The sequence below is a fragment of the Manis javanica genome, chromosome 1 (assembly GCF_040802235.1).
Source record: "Manis javanica isolate MJ-LG chromosome 1, MJ_LKY, whole genome shotgun sequence".
In the NCBI taxonomy this organism is placed as follows: domain Eukaryota; kingdom Metazoa; phylum Chordata; class Mammalia; order Pholidota; family Manidae; genus Manis; species Manis javanica.
Window position 1 is genome coordinate 223,649,571 of NC_133156.1, and position 14,272 is coordinate 223,663,842.

The following is a 14,272-nucleotide window of genomic DNA, read 5'->3' on the forward strand; positions in this document are numbered from 1 at the left end:
TCAGAGTGTTAAGGATTGTTATTAATATACAGTCATTTTAAATTGGTTTTTCACTGGCACTGAGCTAATTGTTGCAAAAGATACAAAGAAGTAAACTACTGGTGCTAATCCTCAAGTAGTTTACTGTCTAGCTAAAGAGATAAGGTAAATATACACGTGAGAAGATAATTAACAATACAAGGCAATGTATGGCTGATGGCAAATGTATAGTGTTTGTATAAATACATACATATTATGTATGTGTGTGTGTGTGTGTATATATATATATATAGTAGTATATATAGAAACTACTAGAAGAGTTAGGATGCTGGCAAGACCTCTTATAACCTGTGTGCTTAAAGTTTGAACTGGGCCTTAAAATAAATAAAATTTGGAAAGAAAGGAGAAAACTCATTCCAAGTAGAGGGAAAAGTAATGACAAAGGTCAGGTCCTGGGAGACTTGCAGAAATGGAGAATTTATCTAGAAGGTTTAAGACAGAGAAGACAGCTTAGGGCCAGAAAATGGAGGACCTTGAATAAAGGGCAAAGGAATATGGATATCAAACTTTTGGCAGCAGCAAATTTTTAAAGTTAGGGCAGTGACATAATGTTATTGGCATGCAGTATTGATTCAAATTAGGATAAAAAGGAGGCAGAAAGACCAATAAAAGAATTTTGCACCATTGTGTACAAATAATGATGGGGACATAAACCAATGTGGTATCAATGGGAATTGGAATGAAGAGAAAGATGAAAGAAACATTCAAAAGAAGATTTAGAAAGGCTCAGAATCAAACATGACTTGAATATTTTGATGCTCTGTGACTTGGAAAATGTTGATGTTAACAAAAGTAGGATTTCGGCAAGATGAGCTGTTTTTATGTGTAAGATTAGTTCATTTTTGGACATGTTAATTTGAGGTAATAGTGAGATCTAAGTAGAAACTAGTCCAGTAGATATTTGGATATGTAGATCTGGCCTTGAGAGGGAAGCCAAGGCTAGACATAGATGTTTTGATAGTATTGTTGAAAATACAAGATAGAAGAGGTCTTCAAAAGAAAGGAGCACAAGGACTGAGAACTAAACTGAAAACATACCCATATTTGGTATTAAGGGAAGAATTTAAAAATTTTCCTTTAAATCTTTGCTTTTAGCATTTGTTTCAGTTATTTTATAGTTTTGGCTTTTCAAAATGATTTTTCAGTCATAGGGATGAATGAAGGAACCATAATGAAGATATGTGCTTATTTTGACTGTGTTCCCAGAGTGTATTTACTAAAAGTGTGTATTTTTATCATTTTAGAGCTGTATTATAAAGCGGTACTGTGAGAAAAGATTTGTGTCTAAATATCTTGCAACAATTGGAATTGACTATGGAGTCACAAAGTGAGTATATATAGAAATTCAGAACCCTTCTAAAATGATCTGTCTTGAAATAGAGATTCTGAAGATAAATTGGGAAAGATAGGAATAAGAGATCTTACAGACGTGTATGACCGTGTCATTTGTCGACTGAGTACATTCTAGTCACCAAGCCTGGTGTTCAGTATAGGTTCTATAACAATGGGCAAGTCAACACAAAGCCTAACTGGCAAGTGTCACTTTTCAAGGAACATGTTCCTATATAAAAGCGTTCTTTTTAGAGCATTGTATGCTTTTAGAGCATGTTGAGATACTCTCTCTAAAGTCTAAATATTATGTGGAAAATTTTCATCCACAGACTTCCTTTTTTGGCTTATGATCTTTATAGCCTGTTGGTATCTACTGATCTGGGAACAGTAAAGTTGGGTTAAATAGAGATTTATCTGAAGATGAATCAAGGGTGGTTGAGCCTGGGGAGATAAGCTTACAATAGCAGGAAATAATACTGCCAATAAAAGTGTAGAATTGAGGCACACACCCACTGAAGGTGAAATTTCAGGCCCTCACTATTCTGGCCTTAAACTGCACCTCCCCGTCTCTCTTATTACATTCCTTTATAGACTATACTCTCCATCCACACGGAACTGTTGTCCTCATACTTTACTGTCTCAGTGCTATGACTCATTCTGTCCACCTGAAATGTAGTTTCCTCTCATCTGTCCACCCATCAGTCTCTTAAGGTGTGAAATGCTTCTGTTCCCATAAGGCCTTCTGAACACCTCCTTTATCAGTTAGGACTCTTTGGTTGCAAATGACAGAAGTATTAAAATTCTCTACGTTATTTATGGTATTTATCATAAAATACCTTGTGTTATTATTCTTATTTGTGTATGTTTAATGTCTCCTGCTATTAGTATAAATTATCTTTAGGTACCTAGCATAGTGCTTGTACACAGCAAATACTAATTATTAGGTTAGACACATCTAAAGAGGAAGTTTGCAAGATTAGAATATGGGGGTAACATTCAAGAAGGTAGACTTAAGTGGAAGAGTGTATCTATACTTCAAGGCAGAGGATTTCATCAATTATACAGTAGAATATCCTATTTAAGGCTGTTTTGTTTTGAACCCATGTAAGTAGCTAGTTTATCTAAGAAATGGTAATTTACCATATTATGCTGTAGAACTATGGCTTATTCAAGACTATTCTGTTCTGGCTGAAATTATTTTTGGAAAAGATGATTGTCTCATGGTAAGTCAGGAGGATGTAATTGACAGAAACCCAACTCAAAACCCACTCAAGCAGAAAAGGAGGGGAGGGATATTAATCAGTTCACATAGTCCAAGTATAAGGATGTAGCTGGGCCTCAGATAAGGCTGGAATCAGAGCAGAATATAACCAGATTACTTCACTACATCTCTCTACTTTTTGGCTTCCTCTACACAGCTGCCTGCAGATCTCAGGCTCACATTGTAAATTTTACCTCCAGAGAAAGACCAAAACTAAAATTCCAAGTTTAAAAATCCTAGGGAAGGTTTTGATTGTCTGGGTGGGGACATATGCCTTTCCCCAGCTCAGTTAGCTGTGACCATTAGAGTGGGATCACTAAGAAGATGGCAGAACCCATTGGAACCACATCTGGGAGGAGAAAGTTGGGGTACTCTTTTGGTTAGTCAAAATAATAGATGGCCATTCTACCCTTCCTGTTTTCAATATGGTGAAACTCAAATTTCAGTATGTTTAAGACTTACTTGAGAGTTGGTAAAAACGCAGATTCCTTGGTCCCATCCACTCAGATTCTGATTTTGCTGGGTCTGAGGTGGGGCACAGGAATCTGCATTTGTAACAAGCTCTCATAATTATGATACAGGAGGTCCTCAGGCTACAGTTTAGGAAAACACTGCCTTGAGGTAAGGAACTACTATTTTTCTTAAAGTAATATTCTCTGTTTGGCTTCCTCTTTGAGTTTCGATGTGTAAACACATATGTGTTACTTCCTGACTTTATAGACTTCAGTTCCATCCCTTCTCACCTGCTATCTCTTCAGAGTAAAAATTTTTTAATATAAATTGTTAAACCAGATCTTCTCCAGATGCTCTGAAACTCTGCCACTATCTTCTCCAAATACTCTCAAGCTTAATACATGGTTTTGTTTTGCTGTTCTCACACTCTCTTTTGTAAGATGGACCCGATTTCGTAGACATTAAAATGGAAACAAATGTGTGTCTTAGAATTGATGAAATATGGTAGAGAATTCAGGAATGAAGAAATCATGATAAGATGATTAGTGGTTAGTTTGATTTAAGTACACAAGTAATAGAAAACAACTCTAGGAATACGGTTTTAGAACAGAAAGTAGATGTTATAAACTTGGACAAAGGAATAATAATAATAATAAATGAAGAGGTAATATAGGGACAGTTGAGAGCAAGTGCTGCTGTCCTTATATTCCATAGGAAGCAGTCATAGCAATGCTGTCTAAACTGAAACATGTTACTTGAAAAACATAATGACTCTAATCTGTTAATTTATTGTTAATACTCTCTATTCTTAACCTTAGAGGAATCTTTTAGGAAATAACATTCTTTGTGGTACAGAGACATTTATATTTAAAATCCAATAATTCCAGTTAACTTCAGTTTCCTATTCTTTTGTTAAATTCAATAAAAAGTAAATTTTATACTTGTATCTTAAAATAGTATAATCCCATTTTTATAAAAATATCAGTCTTATCTCTGCATGGAATGCTGCAGTGATGTCCATCTACATTAATGAAGGTTTTTTTCTGCATGATAAGATTTGGGATACTTTTAAACTTTTCATCTTTGTATTTTCCCTTTCATGTTTGAATTATTTGCAATGTTTTATTCATTCACTTTCCAATAGTGATTTTTCTTTAAAAAAAGGACTAGAAGTAAATATGCTATGATGTTAACAGTAGTTATTTCTGATATGAATGGTTATTCTCCTTTTTGTTCTTTTCTCTATTTTCAAATTTCTGAAGACAAATTGATTATTGCTCTTGCTCAAATGAAGATAACAAAAAAATTAAGCAGGCTTTTATAGTACACATCTTTGTTATTGTTCTGCATGGTAACCAAGTATAAGAAGTAGGAATTAGGTTCGCCCTATTTTGTTTTCTTTTATCTCACTCCGTGTCCCAAATAAATTGTTCTTAGTACCATAGTAATAGCCATCCTTTGTTAGGGAAGGGGTGTGGACTGAAGTGTTCTGAGGTAAGTTGACGGTGAGTGACAGTGCTTGTTCCAAGAGGGTTCAGTGTTGTTAAAATAAGGATCATCTGCTAAATGGCTGGCTCATATTGTAAAGATTATCTGGCATCAAGAAGAGGCACTAAGAAAGCCGCTTTTAAATTTCATACACATACCTTTGGAAATTCATAAATGACATAAATGATATTAATGTGAATGCAGAACCATAACCTCCTTTGGGATTGTTTCATTTGAACATTTCAGGGTACAAGTCAGAGACAGAGAACTCAAAGTTAACATCTTTGATATGGCTGGACATCCCTTCTTCTACGAGGTAAGAAAGTCTTTTTGAGAAAACCTATATCCAATATTGTTCATGGATTTAGGTAAAGATCCTGAATTATCTGAAACAACCAATATTAAAATCATGTATAAAATTAGGTCAGTTTAGCTGGTGTTTGTGGCTTCTCTTCTGAGCTTAACTTTATGGATATCTGTTGGTCTTTTGTGCTGTGCCCTTACATAGCAGTAAGAAATTTCATTGCTAATGATTCAAACACTTAGAAACATTTTAATTTTCAAAGAACTGTTACTTTTTACTTTATATCTTAGCCCTGAATGTGAAAGGATAATTACATTCATACTTCAGAATTAGTAATGTGACTTCTTCCACAGCAAGGTACTAAAGTGATCTTTCCAGTTCACACCTCAGTCACGTGTGTTCCCTCGGGAGAACATTTGGTTGGCTTTTGAGTGCTTATCAGGCCTAAGTAGTCTCAAAATGAATCCCGTGGCCATTTTCTTTTGTTTTTCCTTCCTTGGGTTTTTCATTTTCCCTAAGGAGGCCCTTTAGTGTTTTCTAGTTTGGCCATTTCACTTCTCCTCTTATCTTTATTGTTTCCTTCCCCCTGCTTGCTTTGGGTTTATTTTGCTCTTCTTGTTCCAGGTTCTTAGGTAGGATCTTAGATTATTGATTTGAAACTTTCTCTTTAACGCTATAAATTCACCTCTCAGCACTGCTTCACTGCTTAACTGTGTCCCACAATTTTTGATATGTTGTATTTTCATTTTCATTCATATTTCATTTCATTCACTCTATGTGTCTTTTTAAAAATTCCCCTTGAGACTTTCTGTTTTACCTATGGACTATTTAGAAGTGTGTTGCTTAGTCTCCAAGTGTTTAGAAATTTTCCTGTTATATATTTCTAGTTCGATCCATTGAGACCAGAGAATACATGGTCTGATTTTAATTCTTTTAAATTTGTTGAGGTTTTTTATGTTCATGGCCCAGGATATGTTCTGTTTTTGGTGTGCATTCCATGGACACTTGAAAAGAATGAAATTCTGTTTTTGTTGGATGGAGGGCTCTATAAATATTTATTAGAGCCTGTTGGTCAGTGGTGGTGTTGAATTGTTTTATATCCTTGCTGATTTTCTGTTTATTTGTTCTATCAATTGCTGAGAGAGGAGTGTTAAAGACTCCAATTATAATTGTTGATATGTCTGTTTCTTCTTTCAGTTCTATCAGTTTTTGCGTTACATATTTTGCAACTCTTGTTTGATGCATATACATTTAAGATTGCTAAGTCTTCATTATATAATTTTATTATTATTTAATGTATCCTGTCTTTGGCAATTTTCTTTGCTCTCATGTCTACTTTATCTGATATTAATATAGCCATTTCTGCTTTCTTTTGATTAGTGATTGATTGCATGATGTATCTTTTTTTATCCTTTTACTTTCAGCCAGCTTATATCATTATATTTGAAGTGACTTCCTTGTAAACAGCACATAGTTGGGTCATATTTTTAAATCTGTTTTGCCATTTTCTGTCCTTTGATTAGAATATTTAGGCCGCTTTTATTTAATGTAATTACTAATACGTTAAGCTTCAAGTCTGTCTGTTTTTTTTTTTTTTTTCTCTTCATTCTGTTTTACATTTATCTGTTTTCTTTTTCCTGCCTTCCTGTTGGGTGCTTGAATATTTTTGAATTCCATTTTGATTTATTTACAGTGTTTTTGACTAAATCTTTCAATAGCTTTATTAGTGGATGCTTCAGTTATTACACTATATAAGTTATCACAGTCTACTGGTATTGTCATTTCAACAGTATGAGTGAATAGGAACTTTTCCTCCCTTTGTATCTCTCGTCCTCCCCCATTTATAATACAATTGTCTTATTTTCTCTACCTATATTTAGAACTATATCAGGCAGTATTATATTTTTGCTCAACTGTCACACTTAATTTAGAAAATTAGAGAGAAGGAAAGCCTATTATATTTACCCATATTTTTCCTTACTCTGTTCTTTCATCCTTCATTATGTTCCACAGTTCCTTCCTTCATTGTTTCCTTTCTGTTTAGAGAACTTCCTTTAGTCATTCTTTTAGTATAGGTCTGCTGGTGACAGATTCTTTTAGTTTTACTAGATTAAGAATGTCTTGATTTCCCCTTTGTTCCTAAAGAGTAATTTTGCTGGTTATAGGATTCTGGGTTAGTGTTTCTTTTCTTTCAGCACTTGAAAAACAGTGTGCTTCTTTCCTGTGGCTTCCACGGATTCTGTGAGAAATCGTCTGTCATTTGAAGTTTTTTCCCCATATGAGAAGTTGGTGCTTTTTCTCTGGCTGCTTTCATGATTTTTCCCTTTCTCTTCAGTTTTTGAACCTACAGCTTCTTGAAACTGTAGGTTTCTGTCTCTTGCCAAATTTAGGAGTTTTCAGCCATTATTTCTTTGAGTGCTTTTCTGGTCCCATCCTATTTCTCCTCTCTTTCCTGGACTCATCTTTTGTTATAGTGCTATTGGTCCCTGTGGCTCTGTTTTTTATTTGTTTTTTGTCTGTTTAGTTAACTAACTAAAATTTTCTATCGTTAAGATTGGGTAATTTTTATTGTTTTGCCTTTCGGTTCACTGATTGTTTCCACTGTCCCCTCCATTATGCTGTTGAACTCAACTATTAAGCTTTTTTTCATTTCAGTTAATATGTTTTTCAGTAATTTATTTTTCTAATATTTCTCAACCTTTGTTTGAGTGGGTGGGAGTGGAGACAGATTTTTTTCTGAGCTGACTGGCTGGAGAGTAGTTATCATCTAAATTTTTTTGTCTTGTGAGGCTGCCCCTTTCCTGGTCCTTTGGCTAAAGACAGCAGCTTTTGTTGGACTTTTATTGTCTGTACCCATTGGTGTTTCCAAGTTGTACTTCTTTAGCTCCAAGTCTTGGATGTGTGACACTTAACCCAGGCGAACTGCCACTATGTTCTTGCTCAGGTCCCAATGTGCCTAGTTTGTCTGCCTTCTCTCCACCTTCCAGAGTCTTCTTATAATATATTTATATTATAATTATAGTCTTAACTGTAATGTCCAGGGTTTTTACTTGTACTTAGCAGGAAGAATAGGGAAAGTACATCTACTCCATCTTCCCAGAGGAAACAATTTTTAATGAATTTATAATCTTCCATCTTGTGAATATACTCAAATATTTAGGTAAAATTAATTCCTCTTAAATGTAGAGTCTTACAGTGGATGAAATCAGTTTCACAAATATAGAATATTGTCAGTGAAAAAGGCTTAGGGGCTCTAGGTGACAAGTTTGACATAGATTCTAACTATCAGAAACTATAGCATAAATCTTACATTATGCGAAATCATATAAAGGGAGAGTTAAAGGATGCCTTAGAATTAATGTGGTCTAGACCCTGCCCATTGTAGGATTTCTTTCTGTAGCATTCCCAGTCAGTCATACGTTCACCATTTACCAATATACCAGTTATATGCTGACACCAGAAATACACAGCCTCTTTTCTTATGGAATGTAAATATGTCAGAAAAGACACATGTTAAACAAATGACAGAATGCTTGGGGGTACTTAATACCCAAACCTAGCTTACTTGGGAGAGCAGGAAGTCCTCTTGGAGGGAGCAATGTTTAAACTGAGTGTTGGTGGGTAAGAGTTATGTAGGTTGGTGGGAATCAAGAAGAATATAACACATGAGACAGTTTTGAGTGGTGCAGACCATGAGTTTGGAGAATGAATACCTGTAGTGATGGGGGTGAAAGGAAAGGAGCGACACACAGCAGCAATTCACCGGAGAATTCCGCTTTATTAGGGAAAGGTGCTGGGTTATATAGGAAGGGGCATGGGGTAATTGTGGTGTTACTTCTATGGGGCTGGTGGCTGTTGGCTAGGTGCTGGGATTGGGAGGAGGGGCGAGAGGTGATTGGGCTTCAGGTGGCGCCGGCGGGAACCGAGGACCCCGAAGAGAAGCCGGAAGTTTGCCATCTTACTGGTGGGGGCCCTTCATTCCCCCCTTTCTCCTCTATGGGGTTGTGGACGTTGCTTTCTCTCTGGCTGCTTCCTGCTGAACAGGGGCGGAGAAGGGAGTGAGGGCTTGAGGATTGGGAGGAAAGGGTTGATAGGACTCCCCACAGTAAGGATGAGTAGATGTGGACTTCCTCAGGTTTGGAAATCAATGAAGGTTCCCTGTAACCATAGGTCGAGGACCTGTTGATTCCAATGGTGCCAAGAGGATATGGGTGTCAGGAGCCAGGCGTCTGCGGCCATTGTTTCCAGGAACAGTTTCCAGTGGAGAGAGGGGTCCATCTCAGCGTGTGGTGAGGAGGTCACATGAGGGTGAGGGATCTTCTGTGGCCAGAAGCTGGTAGAGTCTGAGTAAAAGCTGGTTGAAAGCTTGATTAGAGATTTTTCCGACTTGGGATTTGATGAACTTTATTATACAGGGTAAGAAGAGACAGGCGAGAAGAATGATTATTATGGGGCCTGCAATGGGCCAGAGCTAGGTGAGGAGGGGGTTTGTTAGTATTGAAGAGAATGGGTTGGAATTGGAAGCAGAGTGGAGGCTGGAGGCAAGGTCAGTGAGTTTGGTGATGTCAGTTTCTACAATGCCGGATTCATTGATGTAATAGCAGCACTCTTCTCAGAGGAAGACGCAGGTGCCGCCCTTCTCAGCTTTAAGCAGATCTAGGGCCCGCCGGTTTTGAAGGGTGACTTTAGCTAGCGAAGTGACCTGACTTTGGAGAGAGGCTAGGGAATCGGCAGTGGATGTCAGAGCTCCCTCAAGTTTGGCGTTGAGATCTCTAACTGCCCATAGAGAGTGACTCAAGGCTTCTCCTGAAAACCCTGCCCCAATGGCTGAGGTGATCAAAGAGATACCGACCATAATGGAAAGGAAAGCAGCTCTTTTTGTGCGCGAGGGCAAAGGAGGTTGGAGCTCAAGAAATTCTGCAATGCTGTAAAGTGTAAGCTGTGGGATTAGGGTGACGAGAATGCAGGGTGTATCGGAGTTGAGAGGCAGTGAGTTGAAAAGACTGCCATTATAATCACCAAAAGAAGTGTCCTGGTTGCATAAAAGTCTTAGAGCTGGAGGTAGGGGTGTAGATAGAGAGGCAGTGAAGTGCGCTGGAGGGGGGTGGAGTTGGGCCTACACAGTGGTGGATGGTGAGATTATCTGCGTATTCTGGTTCCCATAGGGGTATGTGTGTGCCAGGGGGCAAAGGGGTTGTCTTTCTGCATGGAAGGAGTAGTTGGAAATATTAAGGGGCACGGCGGCCAGCAGTGGGCGCTGTAGTGATGCACACAAGAAACAATTGGCGGTGTTAAGGGTGTGGCTGAGAAAGATGGTGGTGTCCTGAATGAGCTGTAATGAAGAGTAGGAGAAATGGGAAGAGGGGCCGGGATAAGAAGATGAAGGGGCGCCGTCAAGAGTTTGGATAATGACTTTTTTGGAATGTCTGATATCTGATGCAACTTGAGAGATCTGGGAATGAGAGGGAACATACTTTCGAGAGATATGAAGGGTACCGTGGGAGGTCGAGGACTCCCCGTAGTAAACTGAGGCTGTGACTCTGGCGGCCCATCTAGAGTCCCAGGGATCTGGGATTGATAAGGAGAATGAGCTGTTGGGATATTTCATGAAATGGTTGGAGGAGTAATACTGTGGGTACTGGAAGTTACCCATGTAGTGAATGGCGCAAGACCAGTAGGGACATCTCCTGTAGGTGTCTGGCCATCGCCTGCAATAGGCTTGTTTTTGGTCATAGAGGAAGCAGAGGTAGGGAGAATAAGGGTCGCTGCTAGTGAACACTTCAGTGGAGGGAGGAAAGTGGAGGTATAAAGGCTCAGAGCAGCTTTTCAGAGGGCAGTCTGATGTGGCAATGAGGGCAGTAACTTTTGTTTGATGCTGTGTGTAAGTCTGTCTGACTTTGAATCGCCATACAAAGGAGGCTGGGGTGGCAGGGAAGACAATAGGAATGAGGAAAAAAAGCGAGAGAGCGGTAAAGGAGGGAAAAGTCATGATTCGGGTATGGATGGCAAAGGGGGTGAATGGGATTTTGGAGGAAAGAGGACAGTAAGGTCAGGAGTCTGGAGGGAGGGAGAGTCTGTAAACTTTTGTAGGTTAAGAGATCTTTTAGGTGATGTGGGGACAGAATGGTAAGGGGTGCCCTGAATGTCAGTTTATGAGCTTCTTTCTGCAAGAGCTGTCTAGCGGCTAATGCTCGTAGGCAGGGGGCCCATCCCTGAACTGTGGGGTCTAATTGCTTGGAGAGATAAGCTACTGGGGCAAAGGATGGGCCATAATATTGGCCTAGGACTCCTAGAGCTTGACTGGACCTCTCATGAATGTATAATGAGAAGGGTTTCGACAAATCAGGGAGATGGAGAGCTGGAGCTTCCACAAGGGCTTGACGAAACTTAATGAAGGAGTGTCGGGGTGAGGATGATCATGGTTCTTCAGGGGGGCCCTTGCTGAGGTCGTATAGGGGTCTTGCTAACAGGAGAAGTTAGGGATCCATGCTCTAAAATACCCAGCCAGGCCTAGAAAGGAAAGGATTTCTGTCTTGGGTTTGGGAACGGGCAGGTCAGAGAGGAGCCATTTTCTGTCTAAGGTAATGGACTTTCTTTGTTGAGACAGAAGGAGTCCAAGGTAAGTGACAGAAGGGGAAGAGATTTGAGCTTTGACGGGGGATACCCGGTAACTTCTGGAAGATAGAAGGTTAAGTAGAGAGGCAGTGTCAAGTTGAGACTGTTCCCACGAGGGAGTGCAGAGTAGAAGATCGTCCATGTATTATAATAAGGTGGACTCGGAGTGATCATGATGAAACTGTTTGAGGTCCTGAGCTAGGACCTGTCTAAAAATATGGGGACTATCTCGGAAGCTCTGTGGCAAAACTGTCCAAGTGAGTTGTTCAGAATGTCTTGTGTATGGGTCCATCCAGGTGAAGGCAAAAAAATCTTGGGAGGAGGGGTCCAGAGGGATAGGAAAAATGCATCTTTGAGATCTAGAACTGAGAAGTGGGATGCCGAGGCAGGGATCTGCGATTAAAGGGTGTACGGATTTGGAACTAAGGGATGGATAGGGACAACGGCCATGTTGATGAGGCGAAGGTCTTGGACAAGGCAGAAAGATCTGTTGGTTTTTTTAACAGCTAATATGGGGGTATTAAATGGGGAGTGAGTGGGTCTGAGGTAATTTTGTTTAAGAGATCTTGAATGATGGGTTGGAGGCCTATGAGGGCTGAAGTGGTTAGGGGATATTGGGCCTGACAGATATACTGAGAGGGGTCATGTAATTTGATAGAGGCAGGGGGACATAGGGCCACGGAGGGGCTTGTAATGTCCCAAACTTTGGGATTTACAGGGTGTATGAGGGCGGAACCGGAGCTTTCATTGGGTAGAGGGGGGTCATCGGCTATGAGGGCCATCAGAAAGGGAGTACTGGGGGCTGTGGGAGTGGATATAGTTATGGAAACATGGAGGAGGGAAAGGATATCTCGTCCTAGTAAAGGGATGGGACACTGGGGCATAACCAGGAAGGAGTGGGAGAAAGGTATGGGATTGTCTAGGATTGTGCATAAAAGGGGGGTGTTTAATGGGAAAATCTGTTTACCTCCTACCCCGACTATAGGAGTAATGGCTGGCATGGTAGGGCCCTGGTATTCTCGCAAGACTGAGAAGGTGGCTCCTGTGTCTAGGAGGAAGGAGATGGGGCGACCGTCTACTGTTAAAGTAACTCTGGGCTCCTGTTTGGTGATGGAAATGGTCGGGCGAGAAGCCCCCGGGCCCCGTCAATCTTCTTCTGCCAGCCCCACTACGGCGGGCTTAGGATGGGGGTTGTTCGTCCAGCCTCCCCTTCGAGTGGTTGGGCAATCAGACCCCCAGTGGCCCTTTTTGTGGCATCTGGGGCATGGGGTGGTAGGAGATCTGGGGGAGGGGCACGCCCTTGACCAATGTCCCTCTTTTCCGCACTTGAAACAAGCTCCTGGGAGGGTCTTGTTTGTAGTGGGGCACTCAGGTTGTGGTTTTATCAGCTGGGCCAACATCTGGAAATTGGCCTGATCAGCCTTTTGTTTACGGCGTTCTTTCTCCTCCTCCCGGTTATGGAAGACTTTAAAGGCTACTGCTGGGATGTCAGTCTGTGGGGCAGCGGGGCCCTGTTCTAACTTTTTGAGTTTAGCTTTAATGTCGGGGTAGCTTTGAGCTAGGAAGTATGTCATAAGGACATGTCTTCCTTCAGGTGTTTCTGGGTCCAGGCTGGTATACTGTAATAGGGCTTGAGTGAGTCTGTCTTAAGAACTTGGAGGGGGTTTCATCTCTCTTTTGAATTATGTCTTGGAGCTTTTGAAAATTGACTACTTTACGAGCTGCCTTTTTCAGACCTGCTATTAAGCAGGAGGCAAAAATATCTCGAGAGCGGAGACCCATGGCGGTGTTATAATCTCAGTGTGCGTCTTGTTCGGGGACAGCAGTGGGGCCAGGGGGATAGGTGGGGTCAGTCCTGTGGGTTTCGGTAGCGTGTGTTTGTCCCAAACTCGTCTACGCTCTTCAGGGAGGAGAGTATTGGCCAGGAGCATGAAAATGTCATGATGTGTGAGGCTGTAAGACTGGAGGGTCCATTGAAACTCCCTGATGTATGTCGTGGGATCAGTGGAAAAGGAACCTAGGCGTTTCTCTAGTTGGGCTAAATCTTCTAAGGAGAAAGGGACGTGAACGCGTACAATGCCTTTGGATCCTGCTACCTCCCGGAGGGGGGGGCGATAATTTTGGGAGGCCCTCAGGACCAAGTCTGAGGGGGACTGAAGGGTTCTGGCTCAGTCTGTGGGGGAGTGACGTGGTCTAGCCGCGCTTAGTTGAGCAGGTCCTGAAGTGCGGAAGCAGGGCAAAGAAAATAAAGATAGAATCGGACCCACGTGTCGCCAGCTAGCAGCCCAGCTGCTTGCCTCTGCCGCTCTAGTTGGGCTTAACTCATGACTCTGAGACTCTGAGGTTAAGAGTCCCATGCTCTACTAACTGAGCTACAGCAGGGCTCCAGTTAATTGCTTATGGAATGCGTAAACAGAATGTTCTTTGTTCTCCATTCCTGCCACATCGGCAAGTGGGGGAAGGGCATAGCTAGAAGCAGGGGCGGTGTTTCTGCACATCTTCAAGGTCTCCCTATTTTCAGAGTGAGGAGTCTTGGCTCATCTTCGAGGACAAGATATGTTTTTGTGGACAGATAACTTCCAAGGACTGCACCGGTTGTTCTCTAGCTTGTGCTTTCCCATGCTGCGTTCAGACATGGGGGAAGGTGCTTTCCCATTCTCCCTACAAACATGTGAGAAGACAAAGGCGGTCCTTAACAGGGGAGAAACAGGTGATGAGGGCAAAGACAGAGGAGGCCCCCTGGGACCTAGTTAAAGGTGGGCCTGAAAGGCTCAGGCTTA

General features: G+C 41.1%; 1 protein-coding gene across 4 annotated transcripts in view; it reads left to right on the forward strand.

Moving 5' to 3' along the window:
- Window positions 1-14,272, forward strand: part of DNAJC27 (DnaJ heat shock protein family (Hsp40) member C27) — a 94,861-nt gene that overhangs the window by 9,113 nt on the left and 71,476 nt on the right. For all 4 annotated transcript variants that reach the window (XM_073215755.1, XM_037005575.2, XM_017660705.3 and 1 more), the window contains exons 2-3: window positions 1,284-1,366; window positions 4,820-4,889. In XM_073215755.1, the coding sequence (XP_073071856.1) occupies window positions 1,284-1,366; window positions 4,820-4,889 (153 nt within the window). The remainder of the gene's footprint in view (window positions 1-1,283; window positions 1,367-4,819; window positions 4,890-14,272) is intronic.